Genomic DNA, 17,040 nt, shown 5'->3' on the forward strand with positions numbered 1-17,040 from the left:
TGCTTTGTGTGCAGGTCACTTGAGTGAGTTGTTCGGGATGTTTTAACTCCTGTGCTCATCAGATTGAGCTTTCACCTTTGAGTTAAATTCTAAGCCTTTCTCTTAGTAAGGGCAGGGAAATTTAAAACAAAACAAAAAAAAAAGAAAAACACTCCTGAGCTTTTAAAAAGTTGCCTTTTCCTCAGGATTTTCCTTCTCCTTGGCCCAGGCTTCAGTCCTCAGACTCCTCCCACCTCCCTTGCTTCTCCCCTCCCGCGGCAGGCCGCAGGCCCCACAACGCCTCAGGCGGCGTTTGCTTGGCGGGAAGGGCAAACCTCTGGCCTCCGGGGCTCCCGCGGCCGGCCGAAGGAGCCCTCGGCTGCCGGGTGCCTCATGCCGCTGGGAGGGCCCCTGGCAGAAATGGAGGCGGGGGGAAGAAGAGCCGGAACAAGGCCCGGCGGAGCCGCGCCGCCCCGTGACCGTTGGGCCCACGGGCTGCCGCCAGCCGCTCCGCCCAGCAGGGGGCGCTGCGGGCGTAGGCGGGGGGGGGGGGCGAGGAAGCGGAAACGGGGGCGGGGCGGAGGCGAGCGCGGGGCCGGCCCCTCCCCTTCGCTCTGAGCATGCGCAGGGGCGGCGGCGCGCGGCGCGTCGTAGCAGCCCGGCCCGCGGCGGTGGTGGTGCTGTGAGGAGGCGGAGGGAAGGGAAGGGAGGGGAGGGGCCAGCGCGCCTGCGCGGCGAGTGGCCGCCGCCTCCGCAGCCCGGGGGAGACCGGATCTTCCCGCCTCCCCCGCTTCCCCGGCCCCCTCGCCCCTGGCTCGGGACGCTGAGGCACAAGAGGAAGCGGCGGTGGGAGGTTTGTCTGGGCTGGAGGGGGGAAACGGCGGCAGCAGTGGTGGCAGTACTCCCGCGCTCGCGTCCCGCCGGTCACCCTCCTTTGGCGCGGCCGTTGGGCCGTTTCCCGTCTCCTCACGGCCGGCGGCCTGCGGGGCCGGAGCCGGGGTAGGCCGCCCCTCGCCGCGAGGGGTCTGAGGCCCCGGCGGAGGGCGGCGGGGAGGCTGGCGGGGGGCTCTGCAGCAGCCTGACGCGCCCTCCCTGGCCTGGGCGCGGCTCCCGCCCGCCCCCTCCGCGACCTGCCGCTGCTCTCGCCCGGCAGCCGCGGCTCCGGGCCCGCTGGACACCGGCGGGAACCCGTGGCGGAGGCGCCCTGAGGAAGAAGGCGAGGTGGCTGCCGGGGCTGATTCCGCGCCCTTGGCCAGGGCTGTCTCCCGGCGCGGCGGAGCTCGGGAGAGCCGGGAGGAGAGGGAAGCACGGCGGGATCTCGGCCGTGCAGCCGGCGGGACCGTCCCCGACCCCCGGCGTGGGGCGGTACTCGCGGAGCAGGAAAGTGCCCCCTTCTTTATGGCTGGCGGGGGGGCTTCTTAGTGAGGCACGAAAGGAATAAAAGCAAGGAGGGGACGGGACGGCGCACCTGGATGTCAGGAAGAGGGAAAAACCCGCGTTCCGTCTCTAATACCGTGTCGCTGCGCCCCGCAAGCAGGAGGGGACAGTAGACTCGGGCCTGTAATGGGGTGGGCAGTAGGGCTGCCAGCGCTGAGTGCTCCCTTTCAGCTGAGCAGGTTGGGATGTTTGCAACTTTGGTGTTTTGTTTTTTTTTTTTTTTTTTTAGAGATGCTTGAAGTGGCAGACACTATGAAGTCATCTAGGAGAATAGTGCTGTAGTAGCATTGCCGTTTCTTGTAATTGCCCTCCTTTTGTTGCGGATGTGTCTAGTTGTGTGTGTGTGTATAGTATTAGTACCTACAACGACCAAGGGTGGGCTTCAGTGTTTATATGTGGATTGGAAGAGTCAGTTCTTAGTGAGCTTTTATAGACTAAATATACGCGTGGTATAGCTTCGGAGTTAGCTATCCACATGCTTAAAATTTCTTGAGTATTCACTACTTATGTTACGAACAGGGTAGATACCTGCTGCTTTTGAAATAAAGTATGGTTTAGAAATAGACTTGTGTTGTAGTTAGCATCTGCAGTTTTAGAGGTTTCTTTGCAAAGCCACAGCTTGACTTTCTATGTTATTTTATGATCATAGTGGACCTGAATGGCTGTGTGCGCTTGTGAGCTCACCTCGGGCTGTATCTACATGAATTTTGTTTAAGATGATGCATTTAGGAAATCATTACAATACATAATCGACTTAGTTCAATTTTTCATCAATGTGCTAGGAGAAACAGGTAATTTTAAATATTTAGTATACTCAGATGTGTAAATCGTGTAATCTCATGATCTGGGTATAGGTATCACGCTTCTTTCCTAATTATTTTTGTGTGTGGAGTAAAAGGTTCCTGTTATACTCAGTGCTGTGTAACTAGCGTCTTGCAGGAACAGACCAAAGCAGAAGAAAGGCTGTTGCTGCTTATTTAGTATTTTTTTGACTATGTTTTGGACAGGTGATTGTTGTGGTTTTTGGGGCTTTTTTTTGAGACAGGCTTTTTTGTTTTGGTCATGTGATTATGAAACAGACTAAAATTAGTGGAAATCCTAAAAAGTCACTTCCTTAATTTAGTGGCTGTTGCATTTTGAGACTAAATTTCACATGCGTCAATAAGCTATCCATTATAAGACTCTAACCTTTCAGGAACTAACTTATGGTTAGTGAAGCTACAATAATTATTAATCGAATCTAATTTCTTAATGTAGAAATGCTTGAATTTATAGTTGAACATCATTATATCTCATAGTGAATATTTAAGGGAGTGACGTATACTTGTGAACTGGAATTTAAGTTCTTAAATAAAACAGACCAGCTTCATTAACATACTAGTGTTCAGTGAAAAAAACCAAAACACTTTCTTTACGTACTTGATGGATCTTACTGGAGACATCCATGGCCCACTTTTTTTGAAAGGTTAATTTTCCAAAACAGGTCAAGTCTTTCCACAAAACAGAAATGCCCTTGGGGATGGAAACTACCCATGCTCAGCGTGGAAGGCCAGTTGCCATGTGAAGTTGTTGGTTTATTGTGTGCTAATTTTTTTTTCTGAGCAGGTATTTCCTTTAGTGTATGACTTCCTTTAGGAGCAGAAAAACAGGAAAGAAACTGGTAATGAGGAGCGCATTGTGACCAAACATGTTGTTAGCATGGAGTCTGACACTTCTAGTCTATAGCTTCTGCATAGTTTCAAAAAGCTCACCTACCTCAAAGTTGTAACTCACCTCCCAAGCATAATATGTATGGAAAATAGTAGTAGTTTCCAAGTGAATAGTAATTTTCAAGATGATAATATTGTAGGAATAAATCAGTCACTGTGTTTTTGTGAAATTTCATGTTTTTGCCTTATTAGAATCTCCTTGATGTCCTCAGGTTTCTGGACTGCAGTGCTATCAAAGACACCTTTGATGGCTTTAGAAGAGAGGAAAACTTCCAAGTCTGGAACTGCTTCATCAATTACCTATTTCTTTTTTGCTGCCAAGGATGCAAATTTGATACGTTACTCAAGAATCTAGAGCTTCCAACTGCTTTTTCTTCTTTCTTTATTTGCTATCTTTGAGATCTGTTGGCAGAGTGTATTGATTTAAATAATTGATTTTAATCGTTTTTAGGACTACGCCAGTAGTTGGTGTAATCATTTTGAAACATGTTGATTTGTAACTCGGTGTATCCTTAATAGTAACTAAGTATTAAAGTGGCTGAGCTTGGTGCTTCCATTGCTAGCTGGGAGGATTGCTATCTCTAAGCACAGGAATGCTTGTGCAGTTTGGCTTATGGTTGTTCAGTTCTTAATTTTGACGTTTTATTATGTTAAAAATAGTGAATGACTCACTTCTTTAGACGTGTTTTCACTTGTGATTTGTATGAAGCTGCCCTTGGATGGAAATAGGAATTTGATTAAAAGTGCATGAAAGTAGTATTTAAAGCTTTTTTTTTAAATGAGTTAAAACTAGATTAAATAAGTTGAATGTCCAGGGAAATACGTTTTGATGGTTGTGGTTTTTTTTCTTTTTCTTGCAAACATACTAGTCTATTGAAGTGTGAGTTTAAGTTAGTGAAGTTAGAATTCAAGAGATGTTTAGGTGTCTGAAGATGCAGATTGGAACCTGTGACACTTTCGTAGATCTTTAAGCGTTTCCCAGAATTTTATTGGAAGTTAGGCATCTAATCTGTCAGACTTGTTAATGGGATATTCAGAAGAACTTATTTCTTTTCCTAGTATCAAAATATCTAAGTTAAAAAACCAACCAAACAAACAAAAGGTTGCATGTCTATATATCTGTTTGTCCTTCTTATAATTTGGAAAAAATAAAGCAGATTTTGTGTTGAATTAGTCTAGTTGAAGACTATTATAGCTATATAACTAATTTCCCTACTAATTACATTAGAAATAGTCATTATTCTATGTTACACATTGAAGTATAGTTTTAACACTTCCCTGTGTGTAACACAGTATGTATCTCTGTTTATCAATCTTTGTCTGACCTCAGAAGATAAACAGATTCAAGGAAGGCAATAAATAGGTGTCCCATAACTCATTAACATTTGATGACTAATTCTTGGAGTGGTCTCATTCAGATTTACAAGTACATGAACAAGTGTTAAAAGCCACCTCATTAAAAATTACTTAAGCTAAAAGGAATAATTACTTAAAAAAACCCCAACCAAACCTCTTATCAACCTGTTACTTAACGTTGCTCTCCAGCTTGATAGGGAGTTACTTTAGATCACCCGGTAATTGGCGTAGTTTGCAATCCCGTACTGCTGTGGCCTTCCAGCAGCTACCTACCAGTCCAGTTTTAGGTAGCTGACTTCCAAGAAGTTACCCAGAACAAAACGGTTGTTCCAGTGACATCGTTGAAAGGGAAAGTCTTATTCATAGAATTTGTACTGAAGGATTATTTTTATTTTGTCAATCTCCATTCAGGATATTAAGCTAATTTCAGCCATAGATCTTAATCTGTAAATCAGAAGTGTCCACTGCTGTGTAGTTACTAGAACTACAGGAGACTGTAGTGCATCTGTAGACATCTTTTAAAGTTCATAGTTTTTCAGTTAGATCTAAGAGGTGTATGTCAACCAAGCACAGTGCAGCGAGAGAGATGTTAGGTGAGACTGGGGAGAACTGAGCCTCTTACAGTTCTGCTTTGGACAAGCTGATTCTTATTTCAGTGCCTCAGTTTTTCAGCCTCTAAAATGAGGAGAGTATCTCCTTTAAAATTGTCTTGAACTTTTCAGAGAGGTGCGAGAGACGTAGGTAGTCTTGGATGACTGTCCAGGCACAAAATTGTGTTCCCACACCACTTATCCTAATGTTTTGATCAGATTCACTTCTCTTGGACAAATGACAACAGAAATTATGGTAAATTTAGACCAGAAATTGAGTGATTCTTGATGTATTTATTGTTTTTCTGAGGATTATTTAGTATGGCTTCATTAGAAGGGGATGGGATGCAACTCCTGACTTTGTGACATACAGAAAATTTTCAAATACAAAATTTTGTTCTTTAGAGAATGGTTATCATTGGCTGCAAAACACAGCGTGGATGTGGAATCCTGTATGTAGTGCGTTCCTAGCACGTGTACCTCACTGGAGCACATCCGGGAAATGAGATGGTTTTAGATCAGCTGTAAAGGAAGGACTCCAGCATTGTAAATTTGCAGTTCAGAGGTGGTTTGCATCACATATAAAATGTTCTGCAACAAGACTCCTGTCATCTCCTCAGTCTTTTCTGCTACTGAGGGTCATACTGAAATGTTCCAGCTATTTATAGTAATTAATTTCACAGTTTCAACTTGTCTTCTGTTGAACAGGTCTGCTTTTTCGGTTATTGACTGTCAGCTGCATGCTGCCAAAAATGTCTTTAATCTTACTATCAGGTGTATATCAATTTCTCCATAGCATCCTTGACTGGTTCTGTTACTTAATGACTAAAACAGTGCAGATTATTTTGCTCTTTTTTCCTGTTTCTGAAACTTTCCTGATTTATATTCTTCAAAATTACGTCGTAATAAGAAGTTATGATATCAATGACTTCTTTTGCTAAAGCTTAGTACTACTGATGCTCTGCCCAAACAGAGCTTAATCCACCAGCTTCTGTTGTTCTTGAAACTTTACTCCTAAGCCACAAAAAACAATGTTGTAGAGAGACCCGGGATACCAGTAGAGCCATGAGCTATTTATTTCTGTGGGCCTAACACACTTAGGAAGTCTGTGTGTCTCTGTAGCCATTTAAAGTTCAGTGTGAAATCTGTCAATGGATTGGGTTACATGTTAAGCTGTTATCAGATAACCAGGATAGCAGTCGGTGATGCAGAGATAGGATGCATACTAATTTGGTGAAAAGAAGCAGTGACTTGAAGCAGAAGGTCATTGCTTTAGAGGAGCAGTATCTTTCTGTATCTTTGATATGGTTTAGTGGCTTCAGCGGTCTGAAGGTCTTGAAGGCATGAAGGTCTGAAGTGAAGACTTATGCTAATATCTGTTATTATAGCAGATAGTAGTCTCTCCTTCTTTGTCCCCCAAATATTAACACTTTTTCTGTTTTTCTTAATTAACTGCCTTCACCTGAACGAACATTGTGTTTGACTATTTTGACTGTTTTCCAGTTAAACAGCCAATGAAAACTAAGAGTTTGAGATTCTTGTTTGTGTCTATTTCTTCACTGAAAAAGATCAGTGACACTAAATTAGTAGTAATTAAAGTGGCATTAATTAAGCATATCTGTTTCAAGTGAGTGAATGTTAAAAGACAGCTGTCTTTGAATTGTATTACAGGCAGGACTGTTGAAATAGCAGATCTTTGATATGGCTGGCAGGTATTTCTACAGCCTTCATCTTAAACTAAATTGTGTATTTTTGTATGGAATTTCAAGTAAGGTATTTCTGCATTCATGTTCATCGTGAACTATAATGATAGCGATGTCTTAGACAAACATGTCCCTGGTTATTCCTTGATTTTTTTGTAATGCAAAAGAACAGTGCGAGATTAAATAAGTCTGGAAGTATTTGATAGATGTGGTATGCTGGTGTCCTTGGTGATGGTGATTTTACTGTCACAACTATCCCATTCTTAATTATGTTTCTGTGTTCACATGGAAGATAAGATAAAACCTGACTCCGTTTTTTAAGAGGAGGAGAAATGTCCAAACAAGAAAACAGACTTTGGTAGCCCGTGGTCACTGCTTTATAACCACTCCAAGTGTTTTGACCCCTGTTATTCCAGCATCCCTTTGCTCCTATTATCTCCTTATTTTTGTTTTCTCCTGTCTGCAGCTGTATGGAAATGACTCAGAAGGAAAAAAAATGAAATGTGAAATGTTAATAGGTGTAGCCCTTCTGCACAGGGAAGATGAATCAAATAAGCAATTGGAATATAGGCTGTTAGGTTGTCTCTTTTTTAATCCTTAACTCTGGTTCTGCTTGTTCTCTGTTAGAATGCTAAAGGAGAAATGAAAGGGTTGATGATGATGCTGAGAGTTTAATTGGAAAGTGATGGAATGTTGAAAGAAACTGCATTTATATTTTTAGTGTCTTTGTAGATGCAAACAGAGAAGAAGAAAAAGCAGCTGTTTTATGTGAAAATGAAAAAAATGTGGCTATCTTATCAATGATTGAAGGAAATGCACAGGTGTACTCAGTGGGAAAACTGAGTAATTCTTGGAAGAGGAACAAAGTCTTCTGAACCTTGTTTTAAATCTACAGCCTTAGAAGCCGTGTTGACAAAATAAGTTATCTTAATTCATGAGTTTATGTCTTGATGAGAATGAATGTATGAACTCTTCTGCTTTTCTTTTCTCTTTGATACTTTGTTGTTCAGATTTTTTTCTCAAAAAGATTTTTGTGCAAGTAACTTAGTACTAATTTAGAAATAATTTTGTTACACAATTACTTTTAAGGGGTAACTATGAAAGGTTTTTGAAAAAGTGCTAACGTGTAAATTAATTTTATTTTCCTGCTTTCAGTCATTCAAGTGCAGCCACTGATCACGAGATGTTACCACGAAATCTACCTCAGACTTCACTTTTGCTCATTCATTTGCTGCATCATAGATCTCAACAGGAGCTCTGCAGACACTCTTGAAAGCCTCTGAACAGACTGTGACATCAAGTCAAAGCATGATGACCTAATAGTAGGTCAAAGTCTGAAACATTGATTCAGCAGTCCAAGATAACACTGCCTCTTTTTATCGGTATCACTTCTGAAGGCTACAGACCTCCTGCTGTTTCTTCCCTGCTTACTTCAGAAACATTCAACTGACCTTTCTCTGGTGAAACGATCTTGACTTTTCTCTCTGGTCCTGGAAATATTAATGGAATACAGTCATGTCTACCCAGGACGAGAGGCAGATAAATACCGAGTATGCTGTATCCTTGCTGGAGCAGTTAAAATTCTTTTATGAACAGCAGTTGCTAACTGACATAGTGTTGATTGTTGAGGGCACTGAATTTCCCTGCCATAAGATGGTTCTTGCAACGTGCAGCTCGTATTTCAGGTAAATATTCAAAGCAGGATCTGTTAATTCTAGAAAATCTATGATACCTGTTTTTGATTGTAATATTTCTTAATTGATTAACAATTAATGTGTTGCAGAGAGTCTTAAAGATCACTGAAGTAAGTAAAAAAAAAAAAAAAAAAAAAAAAGAAATATCACTACTTAACAACACCAAAAGAGTAAAATAAATTTTCCAGCATGTTGTGACTTACTCTTGCTAGGTACTGTAGTTTTTACAAGAAGTGGGGCAAAAAAAATAATCACAGTTGTGATGGTTTGTTTTCTTTATGGAGTTACTCAAGTCTGAATAATTAGGACATTTCTTCATCCTTAATCTTCAAATATTTAATTTTTTTTTTTATTTCTCAAGGTAGGGTAACAGGGGATTATTGAGACTTGGCTATGGGAGTTCCATTGTCATGTTTATTAGCTGTAGTTTCTTAGCAGAAGCCTCTGCTAAGAGTAGGGATTGCTGTGCAAGTTCACGGGTTCGTTTTCTGAATCATTTGGTTTTCTCTGCTCAGCAAAGAAGCCAGAAACTCTTCTTGTGTCTGAAAGTCTTGCTACAATGCAACAGCTTTTTTGTGTGTCAGTGTTTTTTGGTTTTGTTTTTCGTTTTGCTCTTCCCCCCCGCCACTGAGATCATGTTGCAATTTTAAAATTGGTAGCTCCTGCTTCCCAGGTGTCCTGTTTTTTTGTCTTTTGAAAAGTTTTTATTAATAAGATATGTTGAGTGCTACTACTTTTTGCATATACCTTCATAGTTAAGTCCTAGAAGATGAGGCACCATGAATTGTCTGCAGTGATTAATCATTTTTTGTTGGCAACACAGTATAATTAATCTGCATGTCTGGAAGGAATTTTGAAGCTTGAGTTTAGTCTTGGTAGCATCCCTGCATGTTTTACCTTCTTGCATTGTGGAGGGATTATAACTTTTCTTTCCCATTTAATCAAGGGAAGGTTTGCAAATTCTGTTTTCTTGTTGTGATGGGCTCGCTATACAGAATGCTTCTAAATGTTTTCTGTATTTTGTCTGCTTTCTTGTATAGAATATAGAGAATAACTTCTATTGTAGGGAATTATTTGAGGATTAACTTATGACTTTCACAGAAGTTTTTGTGGCTGCTAGGTTTTGTGTTAATTTTTTCATCTCGGATGAGTCTGGTACAATTTTTAGCAACAAGTATTGTGTGATCACTAGATAATGATTGTTGCTGTTGGCCTTCTGCAGATGACATAGCTCCAACAGTCTATAAAATAACAGCCACTGGAGATGTGGCCAGATCTAATGTGGGTGGCTAATCATAAGGTTGGAAAGCTGTCACGGGTCCACACAGTGTGCTGCATTAGAATATGCAGTCAGATCTCTTATTCCTATGTGTTTGTTTATTATTTATGGAATGAGGTTTTGGCACTGGTTAAAAGAAGTATCAAGCTTGTGGTTTTGTCATGATCTGTTTTTCTTCTCTACTTGGTTTACAAAAAGATGCTCAGCTTCCTAAATTTAGCTTCATTATGAAAAATTGATAGCCCCAAAGGAGGCTGCGGGGAGAGGGGGAAGAACAGAAAAGCATCTCTTAGCGTGATCCAGCCATTGTGCAGGACTGCAGCCAGCTTACCTTCCATCTTTGTGCTTGAGTGCTGTGCTGCGGCAGCCCAGCTCCAGCACAGGCCACTAAGCAATGTTCAAGCATATGCTAGAGCCAGATTCTCTGAAAGCCACCTCTTCCTTTCTATGGAGAGGAGTCTCTGCTGGTGCTTGTACTGTCTTGCTTACCTTTTAAAAGCTGCATGGCAAGTTGATATGCACTTGGCCAGTCAGTGATTTCTCCTAAAATGCAAGTTCCTTCTTGGAACGACTTTACTGAGGGAATGTATCTCCATGTCCCCTTCACCTCTCCAGCTGGAGGCAGGACTGCAGGGTGCATCCACCGTCCCTTCTAACTTCTATCATATCTGGTTTCCTAAAAAGCCCCCCAAAAATATAAAGAGCCTTGAGCTGAATTTTCTATACAACCGTAACGCCAAACCTGAATTAATATAAAGCTCTTAAAATTGATGTCCCCCATTTTAAGAAAATTGGCAAGTACCTGAAGTACTAGAATCCAGTTAGTTCTTAACTGTTGCAATTTATAAATCAGAACGGGCAATAAGTATGTAATGCATTATGGAAACAATAACCTCTTTTTTTTTTTAATTGCCTTTCCACTTCTTCAGAAATATGTAATGGAAATATGTGGGGTTTCATTTGTTTGTTTTCAGACCAAGTCTGATAGCTCTTTCTGTCATTTTTTTTTTTGTGTCTACAAACTTGAAGTTTGATATTATTATGAATGGTATATAAGAAATACTTCATGGAGGGCTAGTCCTTGCTCCATTTTTCTGAGCTAACTTTCTCCTCCTCCCAGAGGAGCATGCTTTTTGATATGACTCAGCTCAGTCCATTGCATAAATCTGCTGCTTCCGTTTTAGAACCTAAAATCTATCTGTATATGTTTCAACAGTGTTTTCTGGAGGATGTTTCTTCCCTCTTATCATCACCTGACATAGAAAAAGTTTTAAATTTTGTCATTAAAACTCCAAAATCACTGGAGTTCTCTGCTGATTAACACAAAAGAGTTTGCATAAATATAAAACATTTCTACAGAGGGCACTGATGGTACTTTTTGAATGTTCTGTACAAATGCTGTATCTTAAATACTAGATGGTAGCCTGTGGTAAATACTGAACCCCTGTATTGTTTACTGAAGGCTTATAGGTGATAAGTGACTTTAAGATTACTGTCCTTACTGTTGGTCCTTGTCTTAATATGTGTATTTCTCTTCAGAGCCATGTTCATGAGTGGGCTAAGTGAAAGTAAACAGACACATGTACACCTGAGGAATGTGGATGCAGCCACTTTACAAATTATCATAACTTATGCATACACGGGTAACTTGGCAATAAGCGACAGCACAGTAGAACAGCTTTATGAAACTGCCTGCTTCTTACAGGTAGGAATGTTTTATTTTGAGTATGAAATAACTGCTTCTAATCTTTGAACCATTTTTTTCTTTGTCTTGTTAAATAGTCTTTGTTTAGTCATTTCAAAATACTCTTGTTCAGTTTGCTCAGTATAGGCAGCAGTTGCTTGCCAGATATGTTTCATGTACCCATCCCTCCTTGCTTTATCGACCCTGTGGAGGGTGGAAGTAAAACAGTGCACTTCCAATATTTAGACAATTAGTTTGTCAAGCAGACATAATCACGTGATGTACTTGATCTGTACGAATCAGTTGAGTAAGTCACTACTGTATTTTTGTATATATATAGTATTGCAGGTCTAAACTCTGGTGTTCAATGCTAAATGCAGGTAACTTTACCTGCTGCTGCTACATGAACGAATAGATTGCATGCAGTAACACGTGGTGTGTTTCTTCTTTGCATTACAGGTAGATGATGTGTTACAACGGTGTAGAGAATACTTAATCAAAAAAATTAACGCAGAAAATTGTGTGCGTCTATTAAGTTTTGCTGATCTCTTCAGCTGTGAAGAGTTAAAACAGAGTGCTAAAAGAATGGTAGAGCACAAGTTCACAGCTGTGTACCACCAGGAGGCTTTCATGCAACTGTCACATGATCTACTGATAGATATTTTAAGCAGCGACAATTTAAATGTGGAAAAGGAGGAGACAGTTCGTGAAGCTGCTATGTTATGGCTGGAGTACAACACAGAATCACGATCGCAGTATTTGTCCTCTGTTCTTAGCCAAATCCGAATTGATGCACTTTCAGAAGTAACCCAGAGAGCCTGGTTTCAAGGCTTGCCACCTAATGATAAATCAGTGGTGGTGCAAGGATTGTACAAATCGATGCCCAAATTTTTCAAACCCAGACTTGGTATGACAAAAGAGGAGATGATGATATTCATTGAAGCTGCTGCTGAAAACCCTGGTAGTCTTTATTCTTCTGTTTGTTATAGCCCCCAGGCAGAAAAAGTTTACAAACTCTGCAACCCTCCTGCTGACTTGCATAAGGTTGGGACGCTTGTAACTCCCGATAATGACATCTATATAGCAGGCGGGCAAGTTCCTCTGAAAAACACGAAAACCAATCACAGTAAAAGCAGCAAACTCCAGGCTGCCTTCAGAACTGTGAATTGCTTTTACTGGTTTGATGCACAGCAAAACACTTGGTTTCCAAAGACACCGATGCTCTTTGTTCGTATAAAGCCATCCCTGGTCTGCTGTGAAGGATACATCTATGCAATCGGAGGAGATAGTGTTGGTGGAGAACTCAACAGGAGAACTGTGGAGAGATACGATACTGAGAAAGATGAGTGGACCATGGTAAGCCCGTTGCCTTGCGCGTGGCAATGGAGCACAGCAGTAGCAGTTCACAACTGCATTTATGTAATGGCACACAACTTGATGTACTGTTATTTTCCCAGGTCAGATGCTTGGGTAGAAATGGCTATGCGACAAACAAGTAGATGTTTTGCTTCAGCTGCTGCTTTTGGTGATAAAATATTCTATATCGGAGGACTGCATATTGCCAGCAATTCTGGTATAAGACTCCCGAGCAGTACTGTAGATGGGTCTTCTGTAACTGTGGAAATCTATGATGTGAATAAAAACGAATGGAGAATGGCAGCCAATATCCCTGCCAAGCGGTATTCTGACCCATGCGTTAGAGCCGTTGTCATCTCTAATTCTTTATGTGTCTTTATACGAGAAACCCACATGAACGAGAGAGCAAAGTATGCCACCTATCAATATGACCTGGAACTCGATCGCTGGTTCCTTAGACAGCACATATCGGAACGTGTGCTGTGGGACTTGGGGAAAGACTTCCGGTGCACTGTAGGAAAGCTGTATCCATCTTGCCTTGAAGAGTCCCCATGGAAACCTCCAACATATCTCTTCTCACCAGATGGAGCTGATGAATTTGAGCTGGATGGGGAGATGGTTACTCTACCACCTGTATAGCTCCCAAATGAGACTGCACAACTGATTCTGTGCTCAGTTACCTTGAAATAAATAGTTGTGAAAGAACAGGTCTGGAAACAGAAATGTCAAACCTGTCTCTCATGAATTGTATTTTTATGCCCTACCTAACACTTGCCGCCATTCAGTATGAATCAGTGAAATGAGCAGATAGGCTTCCATAATCTGAAATACTATTATCTGATAATTGAGAAACATATATGTATATCATGAGCTTAAGCATCTGACTTGTCTAAAGAATTAATTTCTAGCTCTATGAAGTCTCAGTTCAGGAAAATTAGCTTCAGAAAAAAAGTAGTTACTGTTTCTAGGATGATGTCACAACTCTTTTGAAAGTATCTTCCAGTTATATTTGATCTACTTCTGGATAGTCTACTTAAGCGCTAGTTATATAATTGTCAGTGTGGCCCATTTAAAGGACTGTGCTGCACTTACTTAATACTAATATCCATGTTGGTATAGTAATGCCATTAAAAGAAAAAGAAACAAATCCCATGGATCTACCTGTGGTAGGAAGGGTAGATCTTCCATTGTATGGTAACATGCAGGGCAAAGCGACTGCAGGTTCAGTCAAGCTGTATTATTAGGTGCATGTATTCTATTTTCACTAACTTATACCTGTCTATTTAGAATACAGGTCTTCCAAGCAGCTGGTAGTTTACCAGGTGTGGACTTAAGTTGCTGGGCTTGCAATAGGAATTGTCAGCCCTCATAGTGCGGGTCTATGTGGAGCTTTAATCAGTAAATGTCTCCACATTCTGTATTACAGTAACATTGGCTCATGTATATTACTTCCTGCTGCTGATGTATTTTTCCATTGTAAAACAAAGTTTTAGTGTGGATTAACCAGGTCTTTATTTTCTGTTAATTTAATAACAAGCATTACTGTAGTGTGATTGTGTATAGATATCCCTTAGCTATCAGGTTTTTTACTTTGGGGGGGCGGGAGGGAGCAAACTGTTCAGGAATATCCTGTGCTCTGTGTGCAGGAGAGCAGATGACTAGTGCTGCTCTGGCATTAATCCCAGGAACCACTAGCAGTAGCGGGGCGCCGCCAATCTAACATGAACACAGGTGCTTCATGACAAACCTTACTAGCATGTTCAGCTGCATCATGTTCTGGCACTGTATTTTGAATGACATTAATTTATTAAAAAAGACTGAATACAACTGAGCTTGAGTGTGCTTTCTGGTTGAAGTTGATGCAGGTATGACACCCTCCCTTCTAGCAAGCAGTTTGTTGAAGGCAGCTTGAAATAGTTAAGCTGTGAAAAGCCTGGAGACAAGTAAGCACATTAGTTGACTGTGCTTACTGGTCAGTGAAAGCTGGAAATTAGATACTCAAGTCACACTGAGGATCGCATAGAACCTCAGTCCACTTCTCCAGTCATGGGACAAATTATGCTCCACTGAAAGTGAAGAACAGCGGGCACTAAGGAGGTAACGTGGAATTTTCTCCATAAGCTGAGAAGGTGGGAGACCTATTTTCAGGTCAATATCAAGAGCAAATTTACTTACTCCGTCATCCTGATGCTTCCTTAATTCCATTTCTTATTCCAGTAAATACAATTACAGCTTTCACCTAAGATGACACCTATATGTTTTTGTCTGAAGTGGATTTACAAAGTTTTGTCTTATACAACTATTAAAGGTTTTGACTGGAAAAGGGGCTTTAGATAAGAAATCTGCCTTAAATAAAATTCTTCTTAATGCTTTGCCATTTTGTGCCATGTAGGGATTTATGGAATCCAGAATAATGATGGCTCTAACAGAAAGAGGTAAGCTACTAATTTTTTTTATGACTGTGACACGTCTGCATTTACCATTACATCAACTTTTTTTTTTTTTTAAACATGTGAATTGCTTAGATAAGAGGGGAGGAGTGACTCGGGGGATCCTGCTGATAAGTCTGTTTATATTGCTTTCATGTAGCTTGGGATGTCCAGTCGTGAGCCTTTTTGAGGGAATATATGTTAAAACAGCGACACTACTTTATAATGCTATTTGGAAAATCACATACCTCCAGCAAAAACCTGAGTGGTATCCTAGTAACTCCAGCCAGTAACTGCTCAGTTCTGTGGGTCATTCTCCCTTCAGCCTACTGTTACCAGGCTGCATTAGGCTTTAGGGCAAGCCCATGTTCTTGAAGTGCAGATGATCTATAGCAAGTGAAGGAGCACAGGGGCTTTGTTCGGTTACTGAGAACTCTCAACTTTAAAGTCTTATGCATAGTTTCTTACCAAAGGAGAAAAAAGGTAAGTTTGAGTAAGAAATAGGTAACTAAAATGCAGTGGCTGTAAGTCACAGTTGCCTCCCAGAATCTAGGAGAACTGTCCTTGACTTTATGCATTTAGGAACATCTTTTAAAATACAGATGGCCTACATTACTTCCTGCTAATCTGCATTTTTTTCATATATTATTTTTATATTGTTTCTAGATATTATCTGCATTTTTTAATTTTATATAGTCTAAGATGACATAGTACCTTATTTAATTTATTATTAATAATATAGTACTTAAAGACAAGACTAGTCAAGTGGTGAGCAGCTATCCAGTGACTCTGTTAAAGACATGCTTACTATGAGTTCACTTATACAACTAGTTGCTGCAGTCGGTATTCAACCCCAAAGGAAAACACAGCCGGCAAAAGCAATTCTCGTCTAAATTCTTTCCTTGCACAATAATTTGAGAATGAAACTGTGCAGGCAAAATGTTGTCACGTGCCTGGAAATGGCCACTAGTGGTAGAATTAGAGAAAGACTTCTCTTTGTGGGAACAAAGACAGCAGCTGGAAAAAAATGCAGTTCTCATTTCATAAATGGAGCAAATATGATTAAAGCCTTCACAGAGCTCTAAACTAGTATCTTACTACAAAGCTTCAGCTTAATACCAGCCTATCTAACCTGTACTTGGCTTTGAAGTACACTTACGTACAAGTTTCAGTGAATCAACTTTGTATGTCCTCAAGCTTTGCTGTATTTGCAAAAAGTTTGCTTCTTTTCTGGTAGAGCTACTTTAAGTTAGTCCTTCGTAGCTTCAGTTCCCCCCACCTGGAAGTAATAAAAAGATGTGGTCTGGCCTCTGCTAATTTGTAATACATCCACTCATTTTTACAATTGTTTAAATGCATACCTAATTGCAAGTTTAACTTTTGTTCTAAGGGGAATAGTCAGATCTAGGGCAGTGAACTGGGTCAAGCTTTACAGAGAACAGGATCAGGTGGATAGTTAATTCTGGGGGAAAATAATTTGATAAAATTTTTAAATGATGACTTTTAAGAAGATTTAAAGCCCTGCTTTTCACAACATTTCTCCTTTCACTTCTCAGTGCTTCTGTTTAGGTGCACAAGGACCTGCCCCATTGCAGTACAGCTAAGGAACACCTGCGGACCACTGAATCTAGTAGCAGGCTGGTGTGTTTCCTCCTCTGTTTCCCATTTACAGCTAACTTCAAATTGTTTTTTGGATCTGGATTCCTACATGAAAGGAGCTTTTAGGCAGACTCTGGAGGAGGCTCGCCCTTAAAACCAGTTTCTTTCCACTTCATGCTCAGCCTATTAGCCAGACAAAGTTCTGTTTAGTTCCACTCTGGAATT

The 17,040-nt window shown here is 40.8% G+C and overlaps 1 protein-coding gene across 2 annotated transcripts; it reads left to right on the top strand.

Moving 5' to 3' along the window:
• Window positions 1-605: 605 nt before the first annotated feature.
• On the top strand, window positions 606-14,618 carry KBTBD2 (kelch repeat and BTB domain containing 2). Of its 2 annotated transcripts, none has more exons than XM_074575497.1 (4): window positions 606-832; window positions 7,930-8,459; window positions 11,287-11,452; window positions 11,891-14,618. In XM_074575497.1, the coding sequence occupies exons 2-4, from the start codon at window positions 8,290-8,292 to the stop codon at window positions 13,424-13,426; spliced, it is 1,872 nt and encodes a 623-aa protein (XP_074431598.1). In that variant the 5' UTR covers window positions 606-832; window positions 7,930-8,289; the 3' UTR covers window positions 13,427-14,618. The 2 variants fall into 2 exon arrangements, with proteins under 2 accessions (XP_074431598.1, XP_074431599.1); XM_074575498.1 differs by lacking the exon at window positions 606-832 and adding an exon at window positions 845-1,595.
• Window positions 14,619-17,040: the final 2,422 nt, after the last annotated feature.

The sequence above is a fragment of the Larus michahellis genome, chromosome 2 (assembly GCF_964199755.1).
Source record: "Larus michahellis chromosome 2, bLarMic1.1, whole genome shotgun sequence".
Lineage (NCBI taxonomy): Eukaryota > Metazoa > Chordata > Aves > Charadriiformes > Laridae > Larus > Larus michahellis.